General features: G+C 40.1%; 1 protein-coding gene across 2 annotated transcripts in view; it reads left to right on the forward strand.

Moving 5' to 3' along the window:
* The first annotated feature begins 1,377 nt into the window (after positions 1-1,377).
* CWC27 (CWC27 spliceosome associated cyclophilin) overlaps positions 1,378-16,439 on the forward strand; it is a 136,468-nt gene continuing 121,406 nt past the window's right edge. Inside the window, exons 1-7 of one of the 2 annotated variants that reach the window (XM_081940946.1) lie at positions 1,378-1,608; positions 4,058-4,154; positions 6,077-6,189; positions 7,088-7,231; positions 9,254-9,352; positions 15,004-15,107; positions 15,902-15,971. In XM_081940946.1, the coding sequence (XP_081797072.1) occupies positions 1,567-1,608; positions 4,058-4,154; positions 6,077-6,189; positions 7,088-7,231; positions 9,254-9,352; positions 15,004-15,107; positions 15,902-15,971 (669 nt within the window). In that variant the 5' untranslated portion in view covers positions 1,378-1,566. The remainder of the gene's footprint in view (positions 1,609-4,057; positions 4,155-6,076; positions 6,190-7,087; positions 7,232-9,253; positions 9,353-15,003; positions 15,108-15,901; positions 15,972-16,439) is intronic. The other variant, XM_081940947.1, reaches the window with a different exon arrangement.

Raw genomic sequence — 16,439 nt, forward strand, 5'->3', positions numbered from 1 at the left:
GCAATAAGGGTGGCGCAATATCTACGTTTGGCCACCCTTAATGCCACAAGGTAGGTCCGCAAGTAGGATCTTACCTGTGTTTGATCAGATTCGGAGCGTGAGGACCTCCACCTGCTCTCTAGACGTCTCCTGTGGCGCTTCATCACCCTCAGCTCCTCGGTATACCAAGGAGCCCGGGTGGGTCGCTGCCGCAGGAGAGGTCGCAAAGGCGCAACCCGGTCCAAGGCCCCAGCCGCCGCCCTATTCCAGGCGGCCGCTAGGTCCTCCGACCGAGCGCGGGTCAGGGCTACAGGTAATGGCCCAAGCTCCGTCTGGAACCTATCCGGCTCCATCAGGTGCTTGGGGCGGTACCAGCGTGGACCGTCTGGTCCCGCCTCCTCACGGTGGGGAGTAGCGCCAGGGAAGTCAAGCCGGAGACATGAGTGAGTCAGAAACAATTAAAATTGATGTAGAATAGATAATACTGAACATTACCGGATAAGCTGAGCTGTCATCGGGATTTTCCAAACCCGTAACCAGTAAGCTGTAGGCTGTCAGACTCCTGAATGAAAAATAACTACAACATAGTAGGATTGACTTGCGGGGCAGGCGCAACATCCAATAAGTTCACATGGTGCAATAGGACTGGGTGTTTGTTAGTGGGGTTCACTGGGTTAGGGATTTTTTGTCTTTATTGTGAGTTGTATTGTGTTGGGGGGTGGGTTGCACGAAGGGAGGCTCAGCCTATCTCATTGTACACATGTTGTACTCTGACAATAAATGTTTGAAACTGGGAAGCCCTTATCTCAAAGGTGTTTTTTTTCAAAAGGCAACTGGACTTTGTTGTTTTTTCCTGAAGACGTTTCGCTTCTCATTCAAGAAGCTTTTTCAGTTCAGAACTTATTGGGTGAGAAGCGAAACGTCTTTAGAAGAGTTAAAAAACCTGTCCAATTGCCTTTTGTAAAAAGAACACCTTTGGGACAACCATGACCTGGATGACTGAGAATCTCCATAGACACCTAGGTGACTTAGAAACTGAATCTTCCGGCGGTCTTTGAACATTTTCCCCCTAGTGTTCCTCCGTAGGCTTTGCTCTTTTCCCTCAGTTCGGGGGATACGGCGTGCGACATGCAGATCAATTCAGAAAGGCTGCTCACCTCCGCCTTTCGTGGTGGAAGAGGCAACCGCTGTCAGGGGAATCAAAATAGTTAGAGCAACGTTCCTAGTCGGAAGATTATAAACCCGGCACAGCGGGTCAAACTACTCGGTAAGATCTGAAGAGGGGGAACTCTCCTAATGCGGCGAAAACAATGGTCGTACCAGGCCTCATTCAGCGACAGTTAGCTCGTTGACGTTCCATGAAATGCCGAGGAAATTTCTCTTTCTCTTTTTCAACAGAACATCAGAAGCCACACTTCTCTTGGTGGCGTTATCTTCTGTCTCCACTCCCCCAGCTAGAAATGAGGTCTTCCATGACCCAACATGGCGGGGAGTCCCAAATAATCATTGACGAGCTCTCTCGTCCACCGGGTGGATGTTAAGGGTGAGGTATTCTCTCAGGGCAGCTGCTGTGTGGAAGTTTTCACCATGAGCAATATTTACATCCAAGAACCGCCAACCAACGGCAAGGTGAGAGTCCGTCCACTCATCTAAGGAAAAGCTTGGCTATACTCCGTGCTTAATAACTGCTTCAGGTTGAGTGTGCTTCCCACTCAATTCATTTGAAATGAATTGCATTAAATGCCTGCTCGTTGCCGGGATTAGCAGAGACACAAAACGTTTCTCAGTTGCACGAAAAAGGTCCAGTTTATTCAGAATAAAAACAAGCAATCACAGGAATAATCAATGACATTTCCTATTGATATACCTCGGCTTCAATCCAATATTGTGATATTAGATAGGTTGATTTCAATGCAGTTCACTACAGAATAAGAATGTAAAGAATTTAGATTGAAACATCCTCAGGGAGTCACTGTTAGGGTCATAGCTGTGATAGGACTTAATGCATATTAAAAGGAGAGCCAAGGGAATTCTGTTCACTCAGAATTCAGAACAGGTTTTATTTCCAACAAAAGCCTGCAAAGGTTTTAATTAAGTTATGTGACTAAATAATGAAATCCTCTAAGCATTTGGAAGAAATGGAAGTTTGCAAAAGCCATACACATCCATCAGACTATTCATTTTTTTAGCTAATGAAAAGAGTGGAAAAGCAGTTAGAAATAGTAAGCATCAGATGAGCTCTGTCACTTCTTCAATGCTTTGGTCAATTTAGGCTTTTACATACTGTTTTTTTTTTACTATGAGAGAGGTGAATTGAAATTACAGCCTTAGTGTTTGTTACCTGTGGCACATACAATATTTTCTGCACATGATAAGGATAGTAAGAATCACTTTGGGCACATTTTGGCTAATGCAGAAGTGCTGCCAAGATTGTACCTAAGATTGCTGTATAAAATTTTAGGATTTACTGCTAACATTTAACTACAGATAACACTAGCACTTTAGCATGGCATCTATGCCTCTTCTTTAAATTTTAGGAAACCATGCTTTTCTTTTGAGACAAAGATATTTCCGTTGATGTGCAAAACTAGCTTTTTAGGGATAGGATGTGACTAATCAAACAACGAGGCTGTATTCTGAAGTCCTTAGTGTTAAAAAACAAGCCCACAAATGCAACATATTTTATATGACAAAAATCTGATGTCTAACAAAAATAAAGCTTTTGTTGCACATCAATGCTTTTTGTGTTTGATTTGTTACTTTCTGACACACCTATTATATATCAAATGTACCTGTATCCTATATAAAGACTTGACACCCTCCCCCCTCTTCTCCTGTTAATAAACACTTTTTTGCTTTGCTTGTAGAACTGGTGGTTCATGTTGTCGGGGAGCAAAAAATGGTTGCTGATTTGCTTCCGGATCAAATTCAAAGCCATGTAATATCAATAGGAGATGTCATTGGTTATTCTTGTGATTGCTTGTTTTTATTCTGAATAAGTTGAACCTTTTTCATGCAACTGAAAAATGTTTTATGTCGCTGCTAAGAATGTAGCAAAATGGTCTAGTCTAGAGACTTGTAAGGACAGACTTTATATATAGTTTCTGAAATATTGCTTAGGTTATGCTTCCTAAACAACTGTTTTAACAGAGGTATGACATGATTTCCTGTAACTTAGCTATTTATAAAATCTTTCTTCCCCAACCTTTTGGCTGTCAAACAAAATTTTCAAATCAACAATGAAAAAAACTCTGGGTCATATTAGTATGCTGATGGTTTCAATTATAATTATACAGTAAATGGGATAAGTGCAGTTGGAGATCCTTCTGGTAGTATGTGGGCTAGGGTAATTGATGGGTTTTTTTTTTGTTATTCTAGTAATAATTGTAGCTAGTCATAGAGGGATAGCCATGGCTATATTTATTGACAGTTGAGAGGTTGATGTGAAGGTATAGGGTAGAAGTCTTGATAGATTTGATAGTAGAATTACGATTGAAAGACTAGTTAAGATTCGACATCAGTTGTGTCCGTTATAGTTTAGTTGATTAGTTATGTTTAGTAAAACTGTTTTTAGAAATCAGAAGATGACAGTTGTCATTCGATTTCCGAATAATTTGAGTTTGTGGTGAATTTGTATAATTGGAATTAGTATTGATAGAGGGGCATATTTTAGGACACCTATTAGTTAACTTTTAAATCTTGTAAAAAAAAAACCTTATAATAGTATTCTATTCAGTTGTCTACCAGTTTGGACATCTAACTCTGCAATTCTAAACATTTCTATCTGCTTTTTTTAATTAAAATATTCAAATCCTCTTACAATAAACTTGTAGAGATATAGGTCCAATTCTTGCTGTATTTGTGTACTGTACACAAGAGTATGCCTTCCTTAGCAGCTCCTACCTTATTGCTTCCTTTTTCTGTTAATTAGTTTTTTTGCTGTTGATCATGTTATATCACATTCTGGAGGACATGTAGTAAATATATGCTTCAGAAGAGTAATTATGTACTGAGACTGATGAAAAAAATATTGATACCTGTAATGATCACATAATCATACATTAAATCTATTCTATAGGTGTTATTGAAAACAACAGCTGGAGATATTGATATTGAATTATGGTCAAAAGAAGCTCCCAAAGCATGTCGGAATTTTATTCAGCTTTGTATGGAAGGTAATGACCCAGAAAAAAACAATAGTTCTTAATACAATCTAATAATACTAATAAATACTACTACTACTACAACTAATAATAATAAAGAAAAAAGTTTGGTTCATTGACATTGCAATATCTGAAGATGCGCGAATTGAAGATAAGCAGCAAGAAAAAATCACAAAGCACTGGAACTTACAAATTGAAGTTGAGTGATTGGAAAAAGAAATTGTGTGTTGTCCCGAATGTAATTGGAGCCTTTGGAGCAATACCTAAAGGGCTACCTCGCTATTTGGAAATTCTAAATTTATCCAACTTGAACATTCTGATTCACAAAAAAACGACCCTACTTGGAATAGCTTATATCCTTCAATGTTACCTTACACTTAAAGCTATTGCAATGCAATACAATACAACAGCAGAGTTGGAAGGGACCTTGGCGGTCTTCTAGTCCAACCCCCTGCCTAGGCAGGAAACCCTGTACCGTTTCAGACAAATGGCTATCCAACATCATCTTAAAGATTTCCAGTGTTGGGGCATTCACAACTTCTAGAGGCAAGCTGTTCCACTGATTAATTGTTCTAACTGTCAGGAAATTTCTCCTCAGTTCTAAGTTGCTTCTCTCCTTGATTATTTTCCACCCATTGCTTCTTGTTCTACCCTCAGGTGCCTTGGAGAATAACTTGACTGCCTCTTCTTTGTGGCAACCCCTGAGATATTGGAACACTGCTATCATGTCTTAATAGTTAACCTTAACTGTTAAGGTTAACCTTAACAGTTCCTAGGTCCTTGGTTAGGACGCGAGCTGTTGATCTACCAACCAGCCCCAAAGGCTGTGAATCTCACCAAAGATTAACCAATAATAATAATAATAAACTAAAATATAGTTCCTATACAATGAAAAGTACTCAATTTCAATACATCTGCTTAATTCTCATACTACTTTTCCAAAAAGTTTTAAATAGAAATACAAGCTTTGTTTGAAAGAAACAGCAAACATCTGCAGTACCGTCACATAGGGAAGTATTCTTAGCCCTTTTGATTATCAGACTTGGAACTGCTTCTTACATACTTTATAGTTGAAAGGAGGAAGGAGTAGCAGCAAGTTTGCTCTGTGTGTCCTGCTTTCTTCAAAAGTGTATGGCAAGTGAGATAATGACATCTTTCTATCAAACTCTCTGCTCTTTACCAGAGGATTAAGTAGAGAGATGCTTTTGATTCACTCTTCCTTTCTCTGCAGAATTCCATGCAACTGATTGATCATCTGTTTCTTAGATGCTTCGAGAAGGTCATAAGGCCGTAATGGCGAAACTGTGGCACCTGTGGCATACAGAGCCATTTCTGAGGACACGCAAGGTGCCCTGCCAGCACCAGCGCGGATGCGCGCTCGGGCAAGCAGATTTTCAGCCTTGATTTTTGGCGGTTTTTCACCTGAAAAGCCACTCAATGTGCAAACCAGAAGTTTGGGAATGGACTTCTGATTTGCGCGTTGGACTGTTTTTTTGTCTTCCGGAGTTGCCCAAGTGGCAACCTAAAAGTCCGTCCCCAAACTTCCAGTTTGCGTGTTGGGCCATTTTTCGCCCTCCTCAGGCTTCAGGAGGCTTCCCTGAAGCCCAGAAATGGATAAAAAACAGACCAACAGGGTTGCTCGTTGGGCCGTTTTCTCCTTCCGGGGGCTTCAGGAGGCTTTCCTGATAGCTTCGGGCAGGCCAGCTTCAGGGTTGACATTCATTCTTTTTAAAAAAATAATATATTTTTTTACAAATGACTATGTAATTCAGAAAACTGCATATTTTACAAAAGGTTCTTTAACTTTTTCTGTACATAATTAATTTTATGTTTGTATTTCCTCTGAAATAAATACAAGTAAAAAGTAAACCTTCCACCAGTGAAAATGTTACAATTCCTATAAAGTGGCTTAATAATGCTTGTTTTATTTTCAGGCTATTATGACAACACCATATTTCATAGGGTTGTACCTGAATTTATAATACAAGGTGGTGATCCAACTGGTACTGGCTCAGGAGGAGAATCTATCTATGGAGCCCCTTTCAGGGTAAGCCTCTGCTTTAGCAGAAGTTGTTTTGTGTGTGTTCCTTTTGTTACTATACAAGCATGGCTCTTTTGCAATTCGTCCCCCTTTTCCCTCCCTCCCCCCTTTGATTTCAATGATAGAAATTTGGACACAGAAGATGTGGGACATATTCTACTGAAATAGATAGAGCGTATTTGGCTAACTATTGAAAATAGAGGTGTGCTTTGGAGGATATTAAAAGATGAGTCTTTTCTAGGTTTTCCAAGAAATACTGTATGAGCTTATTCATAAAGACTTTAAACTAACAAATGTTATAAGTAAAATGCAAGTAGCCGTCACATAATGACAGCAGATGGGATTGATAACTCCATTGCTAAGCAATGCAGTCAGTTTTACAACTCAGCTATGTTAAGCTCAGTTGCTCAGCAGCTCAGCTCCACTAAGCATTGCGGTTAATTGAGGCATCATGTGACTGCGCCAGACTTGTCTGTTCCACTGCAGTCATTAAGTAGAATATCACATGACCGAGCTTTGTGCCATTGCCAGCTTTTTCCACTGACTTTATTTGTCAGAAGCCGGCTGTGAGCTTGCAAATGGTGATTACCTGACCACGATATGCTATGACTGTTGTAGATGTGTGTCTGCTACAAAGTGCCTGAACGGTGATCACGTGACTGTGGGGATGCTGGGATGATTGTAAGTTCAAGGACTCATTATGTAACTACATTTTAAGTGCTGTATAAGTTTGAACCATCATTAAGCAGGACAGTCATGAACTGAGGATTGCAATTGAATTGTTCAGATGTTGGTAAGAAATACGCTATGCCTTTTGTTATTGTTTTGGATTTCATCCTATGTGCATCAGCCTAAATGAATTGGAGGCAATTGTGCGCTACTTCTTCTTTGTCATAATTTACAGGATGAATTCCATTCACGATTGCGTTTTATTCGACGAGGACTCGTTGCCATGGCAAATTCCGAGCCTCATGACAATGGCAGCCAGTTCTTTTTCACTTTGGGGCGGGCAGATGAACTTAACAACAAACACACTATCTTTGGAAAGGTTTGGAAAACTTCTACTCAAATAATATTTGGTGTCTGCAAAGTTTTGTTCATATTGTCATTACTATTTTATTTGTGACAACTAAAAAAGTGATAGGAAAAGCTTTCAAATTCTTTGGATAGATATTTGATGAAAAGTTATGAATAAACATAGACTGCAATATAAATAACTATATGTCACGAAGGATAAAAAAAGTGTATAAGCTAGTGAAAGTAGTAAAGTGATTAGTAGGAAGAATAGAAGGGAATATCGCTGTTCGTTCTTTGCCATGGTAGTTCACTTCCTGGGTCAAATTAAGCAAGTTGTACCTTGTAACCTCTCCATGGTGAGAAAATTGATTAAACCTAGTGGGATCAGCCACTTTATGTATCTTGACGGATTCCAATGGGCGCTTTTAGATTTTACAGTGATTTGGCAAGAAATTCCATCAATCACCTGTTCAATCCCTGGAAGTGGGAGTGGCCAGACCATTCAACATGGCTACTTTAATCTTAAGGATTACCTTGGTTAATAAATGAATTCTCACAGATAGAACACCAATAGAGATACTGAATATGACCAAACATTGATGAAAGCCCATGTTTAAACTTATACAGTGGCAGTACAGCAAAGCATCGGATTGATCTTTCTTTACTTCACAGTGGGTGTTCAGTATTTTTATTTAATATGATCTGTTCCATACTGGGGAAGGGTGACCTTGGTAATCTGGTTAGAGGCCTGGAAAATATTTTATGCAACACTTTATGCATAAAGTCTCTCATATTCACTGTACTTTTGATTTGGCATGAGTGGGATCTGGTGAATTGATTGGGGTAATATCTTGAACCATTAGCTGCGATTCACTGCAGCTTGTCGATGCCCAGGAAATTGACAAGTATAAAGTCAAGTTGACAAGTATAAAGTATTTACAAGTTTACAAGTATAAAGTATAAACTGCACAATTTAGGGACTAAATCCATGCCCCTTCTAGCTTCTTCTATGGAATGAACTGGGAGATTGTCCCATGTTCCTTTCTGATAAGTGGGAGGGAGGAGCTACTATTAATTTGATAATTTAATTCTATGTTTTATGGGTTTGTTACTATTGTAATCCAAAATTGTTTGGAATGTGCCAATGTAAAAATAGTAATAAATACATAAATTGAATTTTTAAATTTACTGTATTTTTCGGTGTATAAGACTTACTCCCCACCCCCAAAAGTGGGTGAAAATGTCTGTGCGTCTTATACAGCAAATGTTGTCAAAGCTCTGCCCACCCACCAGTCCCATTTTTGGCCGCCATGCACCCCATTTTCAGCCCGTTCCAGGCAGTGGTGTTTGCTGCCGCCTGTCCCTGCTGCCTGAAATGGGACACAAGGAGGCTGAAAATGGGGCGCACGGAGGCAGTGATAGTCAGCAGAGGCGATAGGCGTTAGCGATCCTGCAGCCTGGAACAGCTGATAGGCGGTATTCCGGGAGGCAGATCCAATTCAACTCAGCTGCTAGTGCTAAATCAGGCTGTGCTGAAGCTGACCAGGCTGTTTGCTATTTGCTGCAAGGAGGCAAATTGCTGGGAGGCAGAGGTAGATTTTTTTTCTTGTTTCCCCTCCACGCCAAAAGCTAGGTGCGTCTTATAGTCCAGAGTGTCTTATAGTCCGAAAAATATGGTAACGTGTTTTGAAAATAATTTGTGAAAAAGTAGCTTTTAAAAATGAATCTGCAGTTTGTTGATGCCAGGAAAATGCCCTTCAGTATAAATTACACCATTTAGGGACTGAATCCATGCTCTTCTAGCTTTTTCTAAGGAATGATCTGGAAGGTTGTCCGTGTTCCTTTCTGAGAAGTTGGGGGAGGAATTGCTGTTAATTTGATATTTTTAATTCTTATGTTTTATGGATCTGTTACTATTGAAATCAGAAGTTCTTTGGAATGTGCCAATGTAAAAATAGTAATAAATAGATAAATTGAGATTTTTAAATTAATATGTGTTTTGAAAATAATTTGTGAAAAGGTAGCTTTTAAAAGGATCCTTCTAATTTGGCAGATCACTGGAGATACTATATATAATATGTTGCGACTTTCAGAAGTTGAAATTGGCCCGGACGAAAGACCAGTCAATCCATATAAAATAACAAGTACAGAGGTAGGAATAAGATTATTTGTAATTGATGTAAATATATATTTCTCTTGTCTCAATGCTATTAAAATGAAATGAGATATTTTCTTGCACTTAACATCAATATTAGAAATAATTAAATACTCAACTTGTATACCATGAATATGCTGATCTTGACGTCTCTTTCTAATGTATTGCACAGTTCTTATTTAGCTATCACAATTGGGACCAGCAGCTTGGTTGTTAAAGTAATTGCTAAGTGAAACTGATTGTCCTTATAATCTTACTTCAACTTTCCTTTGCTTTATAGGCCTATAAAGGTCATCAATCCAGGGATAGGTTGTAAAGTTACTTTTTCATCACTGTCATAACTGTGAATAGTCGCTAAAAAGGCAGTCATTAAATAAGGACTACCTGTAGTTAATAAAAGTTAGCAACTATTAATGTCGTGGCTTAAACAAGATTTCTGAGAATGTCTGAAAACCATGTGTACTTGCAAGGCAATTCTAAGAGATATCCATAGGTGTTTATTTTAGATTATTATTTTTCTTAAAACAAGAAAAGCCATGAATGAAACCCTTGGTTTGCCTGGATTTTGTATATTTGACCACAGTTGCTTGCCCAAGGTCTTCAAATTATAGGTTCAGAACTGAAGATTAATTACATATAAATTATATCAAATTCTAGAACAGCAGTTCTCAACCTTCCTAATGCCGCGACCCTTTAATACAGTTCCTCATGTTGTGGTGACCCCCAACCATAAAATTATTTTCGTTGCTGCTCTATAATGTAATTTTGCTACTGTTATGAATCATAATGTAAATATCTGATATGCAGAATTTATTTTTATTGTTATAAATTGAACATAATTAAAACATAGTGATTAATCACAAAAACAATATGTAATTATAACCCACTAAAAAATGAAAATGCCCACATCGCCAAGCAAAACTGGTAATAATAATTAAAAAAATATCTTTGGCCAATGAACTCGTAATTAGAGGGATCAAGAGTTTTTTCTATGATTGTTCAGCGGCTGCCAGGGAGTTAGCGGGGGGTAAAAAGTAGCTCGTGCAACCAAGTAGCATTAATAACCGGATGTCTTCCCAATAGGAAAAACAGTGACTGGCTCAGTAAATGTATAGAGTCCCATCTTGCTCGCCTGTAGATGCACAGCCCCCCAAAAAGGAAAGAGACATGTACAAACCGGGACTGCAGACTTGGCTTCTTCCCCCGCCCCACTACACACACTTTCTCTTGCTGCAGCTTAGAGCGGCACTCAATTCCACCTCGTGCGGCTTTATCCTTCCTCAGCTCTTTTCTAAGCCAATCATAGGCTGTATCCAATGCTCCGTCATGCCAAAACCCTGCCCCTCAGTTCTGATTGGCTTGGAATCCAATAACCGTGTGCAATGAGAAGCTCCAAATCTGACCTCATTCCAATTTACACAAACTTTTTAAAAGGGCCAGAAGTTCAACTGAGATTTCTACCCCCCCACACACATATAGACTCCCTATTTTTTATATATATTTGCATTTCTCCTCCTACTTCCTTGCGTGTGTATTTGTGGGTGGGTGTGCGCGTGTGGTTGTGCACGCGTGAGAGAGTGCGACACAGCACGCTTTAGAGTCTAAAGATTTAAGAGTTCTGATGGTCTTAGGCGACCTCTGTGAAAAGGTCGTTCGACCCTCAAAGGGGTCGCGACCCACAGGTTGAGAACTGCTGTTCTAAAAGATCTCATGAAGTTTCATGTTCAGTCATATACATGAAAAAAGGTTGGTGAAATTTTCAATATTTCCAATATTTCTGCATAAATATGATCTTAAAAGGTGTGATCTGTTATTTACATAAGCTCTAAAACTAGATAATGAGAACGCAATTAAGCAAATGAGTCTAAAACATATTTGTTTTGTGATTTATTGAGGAAAATGATCCAAATTATCAATTCAAATGAAAATTAGAATTATATGACAATTAGAGTGTTTTGATTAATGGGATAATAATCAGGTTTGAGTGGGGAAGTTCTGCCTTATTAAAAGAACAGACTTCTGGGTATTCACTATCAAAATGTGATCTTCACAACATAGGTATGTAGAAGTATGTCATGGCTTAAACAAACAAGATTTCTGAGAATGTCTGAAAACCAAATTGTTGATGTTCACCAGGCTGGGAAAACATCTTTCCAAAGAGTGTGGACTTCACTAGTCCATTATCAGGCAGATCATGTGCAAATAGAGGCAATCAATGGCATTGTTACCCTTTCCAGGAGATCAGTCAACAACAAGGTTTGTTATACTCCATGAGGTCTCAAAGGAGCCCTGTGTAATGTCTAAGGATTTAAAGGCCTGTCTTGCATTGGTGAATGTCTGTGTTTAAGAAACCACCATCAAAAGAACACTGAACTACAACAATCCTGGCAGTGTTGGAAGGAGAAAGCCACTTCTATCCAAAAAGAACATTGTTCCCCATCTTCGGTTTGCAAAACACCACCTAAAGGCTGTTGGAACGATATTCTGTGGACAGATAAGACCAAAGTAGACTTGTAGTTTGAATGAAAAGCTTTATATTTGTTGAAAAACAAACACTGCATTCCAGCATACTAATCTTATTCCAGCTGTGAAACATGGTGTTAGGATCTTAGTTTGGTCCTGCTTTGCTATTAGGACCAGGAATGCTTGCCATCATTGATGGAACTATACATTCTGAATTATGTCAGCAAATTCAGGGTAAACTATGTCTGTGAAAACTTGAAGATCAAGAGAAGTGGATCATACAGCAAGACAGTGATCCAAAACACACAAGTTTTATACACAAAGAATGATTAAAGTAGAAAAATTTTTTGGAATGTCCAAGATCTGCTATAATCCTATAGAAATGTGGAAGGATCTGAGGTAGACGTTTCATGCACAGAAGCTCACCAACATCTCAAAATTGAATCTCTTCTATAGGGAGGAATGAACTCTAAGAGTCCTCTAAGCCAATGTATATAACTGATCAACAGTTGTAGGAAACCTTTAGTTGAAATTATTTCTGTCCAAGAAGATCACACTACTGTACTTTTCGGACTATAAGACGCACCAGAGTATAAGACGCACTATGATTTTGAAGAGGTAAATTTTTTTAAAAAAAGTTTTTGCACTCTGCAGGCCTCCCAAACCCCCTTCACATCTCGTATTTTGCAAAATAAAAGGGCATGCAGAGCTTTGGGAAGCTTGTAGAGTGCTCCTGGGGGCTGCCCCCTCAAAACAAGCAAAAAACAGCCCATTTTTTGCAAAAATGGCCCAATTTTTGCAAAAAAGGGGGGGCATGCAGAGCTTTGGGTGGCACTTAGAGTGCTCCTGGGGGCTGGGGAGGGGCAAAAATGAGCAAAAACAGCCCGTTTTTTGCTAGTTTTTGCCCTCACCAGCCCCCAGGAGCACTTTGCAAGCCTCCCAAACCTTCTGCAGGTCCATTTTTGCAAAGGCGGCAGGGTTTCAGTAGGCGAAAAATGCTGTGTTCAGTGTATAAGACGCACCCAGATTTTCACCCTCTTTTTTGAGGGAAAAAGGTTTGTCTTATGCTCCAAAAAATACAGTAGTTACTGAATCCAAAGGTTCATATATTTTGGCACATACAAATTTGTAGCTATGATACATTTTCCTCAATAAATATATTAATAAGTATAATGATTTTGGCTCATTTGTTTAATTGGTTCTCTCTATCTAGTTTTAGGACCTGTGTGAAGAACATATCACCATTTAGGTCATGGAACTATTCTGTTAAGTTTTCATATTTATTTATTTATTTATTTATTTATTTATTTATTTATTTATTTATTTATTTATTTATTTATTTATTTATTTATTACTTGAACTTATTAGTCGCCCCCTCTCCCCACAGGGACTCGGGGCGACGTACAAAAGTATTATATAGCGTACAGAGGAGGTAAGAATAAATAAATAAGTTACAATACCTAAAAAAGTTAAAACCCCAGTGAAATTAACCCTTAAAAACTAAAATTACCAATTAAAAATGCCCTGGGCTGGAGAGATTGTAGTATTATGCCAGGTCAGCTAGTCGAAACAGGTAGGTTTTCAGCTTCATACGGAAGGAGCGAAGGTCGGTTGTTGTCCTGATGTCTGGGGGGAGGTCATTCCAAAGGGTAGGGCCCACTACAGAGAAGGCCCTACTCCTGGGCGTCGCCCTCTGGCACTCTCTGGAGGACGGCACCCGGAGTAGTCCCTCTCTGTGTGAGCGGACGGGTCGCAGGGATGTATGGGGCAGGACGCGATCCCGCAGGTAACTAGGCCCTGTGCCATGGAGCGCTTTGAAGGTGGTAACCAGCACCTTGAAGCGCACCCGGTAGGCCACAGGAAGCCAGTGCAGCTCGCGCAGGATGGGTGTTATATGGGAGAACCTCGATCTCCCCATAATTACCTGCGCGGCTGCATTCTGGACCAACTGCAGTCTCCGGGTGCACCTCAAGGGGAGCCCCATGTAGAGAGCGTTACAGTAGTCCAGGCGAGACGTCACCAGCGCGTGAGTGACTGTGCGCAAGGCCTCCCGGTCCAAAAGGGGCCGCAATTGGCGCACCAGGCAAACCTGGTGGAACGCCCCCCTCGCCACGGCTGCCACGTGATCTTCCATAGACAGCCGGGCATCAAGGAGGACGCCCAAATTGCGCGCCCCTTCCACCGGGGCTAATTGATCGTCCCCGATGGCCAGCGATGGCATATGCTGGTTGAACCGGGAAGCCGGAAGCCACAGCCACTCTGTCTTGGAGGGGTTGAGCCTGAGCCTGTTGTCATCCATCCAGACCCGTACGGCTTCCAGACACCGGGACATCACTTCAACAGCCTCGTTGGGGTGGTTTGGGGTGGAAATGTACAGCTGAGTGTCATCAGCGTACAGATGGTATCCCACCCCAAAACCACGGATGATCTCGCCCAGCGGCTTCATATATATGTTGAACAGGAGAGGCGAGAGGATCGACCCCTGTGGGACCCCACAGATAAGGGGCCTCGCGGTCGACCTCTCCTCTCCTGCCAACACACATTGCGTCCGGCCAGAGAGGTAGGAGCGGAACCATCGTAATACGGTGCCCCCGACCCCCAACCCCTCCAGACGGCGCAATAGGATACCATGGTCGATGGTATCGAAGGCCGCCGAGAGGTCTAATAGGACAAGGATGGAGGAACAACCCCCATCCTTTGCCCTCCAGAGATCATCCACCAACGCGACCAAGGCTGTCTCCGTGCTGTGACCGGGTCGGAAGCCGGACTGGCGCGGGTCTAGATAATCAGCTTCCTCCAGGTGGCGCGGAAACTGCTGAGCCACCACACTCTCAACAACCTTCGCTAAGAAAGGAAGGTTGGAGACAGGACGGTAATTTGCTAGCTCCGTTGGGTCCAGAGAATATTTCTTAACCACTGGGATAAGATTATTAAGTTTTCATATTTTTTAACGGCTGGATAGATCAAACATTTGTTTGATTGATTTTCAATAAAAACTGGCATATAACTATTTTGGCCATTGTTAGATAAGGCTATTACCTAAAGTATACAAGCTTCAACTAAGCTGTTCAATAAGCCTAGTTATGCCTCATCAGCATTTCTAGATTGCAGTGTTTAGGTGCTTATGAAGTATTATTTTTCACAATAGAAGGTCTTAAAAGATTAACAAAACATGTTTGTTTTAGGTTTTATTTAATCCTTTTGATGATATAATTCCAAGGACGACTAAAAAGCTGAAGAATGAGAAACCAGTGGAAGAGGTTGAGAAAGCAAAATCAAAGGGCACAAAGTAAGAATAGCATATTTATTTATTTTCTGCAAACTCAGTTATATTTTTCTACATACAGATTAGGATTTGATTCATGCCTTGACACTGAATTATATACAAATAGTTGTGTAAAAGATAAGGAACAGAATCCAGTTGTATGCTTTCTTGAGTGGAACATTGCACCCTGATAAGTGACAGGGTTCTAAGTAACAATGAAAGAAGACTCCGAGGCTTGAAGTTCTTCAAAGTTTCATTTTATTAGAGATGTCATATTGGCACATCTGGGAAAACTCAAATATGAAAGCTTCCAGGTTTTCCCCACCCAAATGAAAATCCAAGCCCCTGCCCAGCACCCACATGTCCGTCACACAGCCCAATCAGGAACCATCCCAATTGGAGATGCCTCCCAGTCATACCCCTCCTGGTGCAGTACAAGATGTCCTTGCTCTCTGAGAAAGGAATGTTATCATGACTATATATCTCCCATATTCCATAAAATCACCCCTCCCATTTTCCCACAGAATTGAATGTGGCAGGCCTAAAGGCCCAATGCAAAAGGCGGCTTCCAGGCCTGACAGTAAGTCATGCTGTAGTGTCTTATGCATTCTCAAACTGTGTTCTAAGGAAGATTTTAAGGATGCTTGACAAAGTGCAGCAAGAAGAAAATCCTATTGCAGAGGTTGGCTAGGGTTATATGAGATTTCAACAGGAAAATTAAATTCTGTAGACTTTTGAAGTGGCAATAATGTTCAAAAGAATTCTGGGTTTTTATGTGTTCTACTGTTCAATGAAGGTGCCTCTTTTTCTATTTGAAGAAATTTTAGCCTGCTTTCATTTGGAGAAGAAGCTGAGGAGGAAGAAGTAGAAGTCAACAGAGTTAGTCAGGTATAATTTCAAGCTAACTACCTATATATTTCTGTGAATCTCTTTAATTTTCAGCATTGTGAAATTAATGTCCAGATTTGCTTATTGCAGAGTTTTATTAGTAAACTGAATATAAACTGAGGCCCCAGACTATGGATTTAGATAAAATAATGATAAATAAAAGAAATAATATATCTTGATGGTATACTAGCAAGTCTTACTAGTAGAAATCATACAGATCTAAATCATTCTTGTTGTAAAACATAGAAAATTGTGCTTAATAGCAATAATTTCTCTGAATGTTTGCAGATATACATCTTCAGCCAAAAGTAAAAAGATGAGAAGGTTTTAGCGAGACTTGTGTTATTTGTGTTAAATGCATTTGCCCTCCCTTAATGTCTTACCAGAGCTTACGTTTCTTCTTGGACCTAGCATTGTTCCGAGAAATTTTTGTGCTACTGTTGCCAGTAGTGCTTTTTATCAGTCTTG

Source organism: Natrix helvetica (genome assembly GCF_964273705.1).
Source record: "Natrix helvetica genome assembly, chromosome: 2".
NCBI lineage: Eukaryota > Metazoa > Chordata > Lepidosauria > Squamata > Natricidae > Natrix > Natrix helvetica.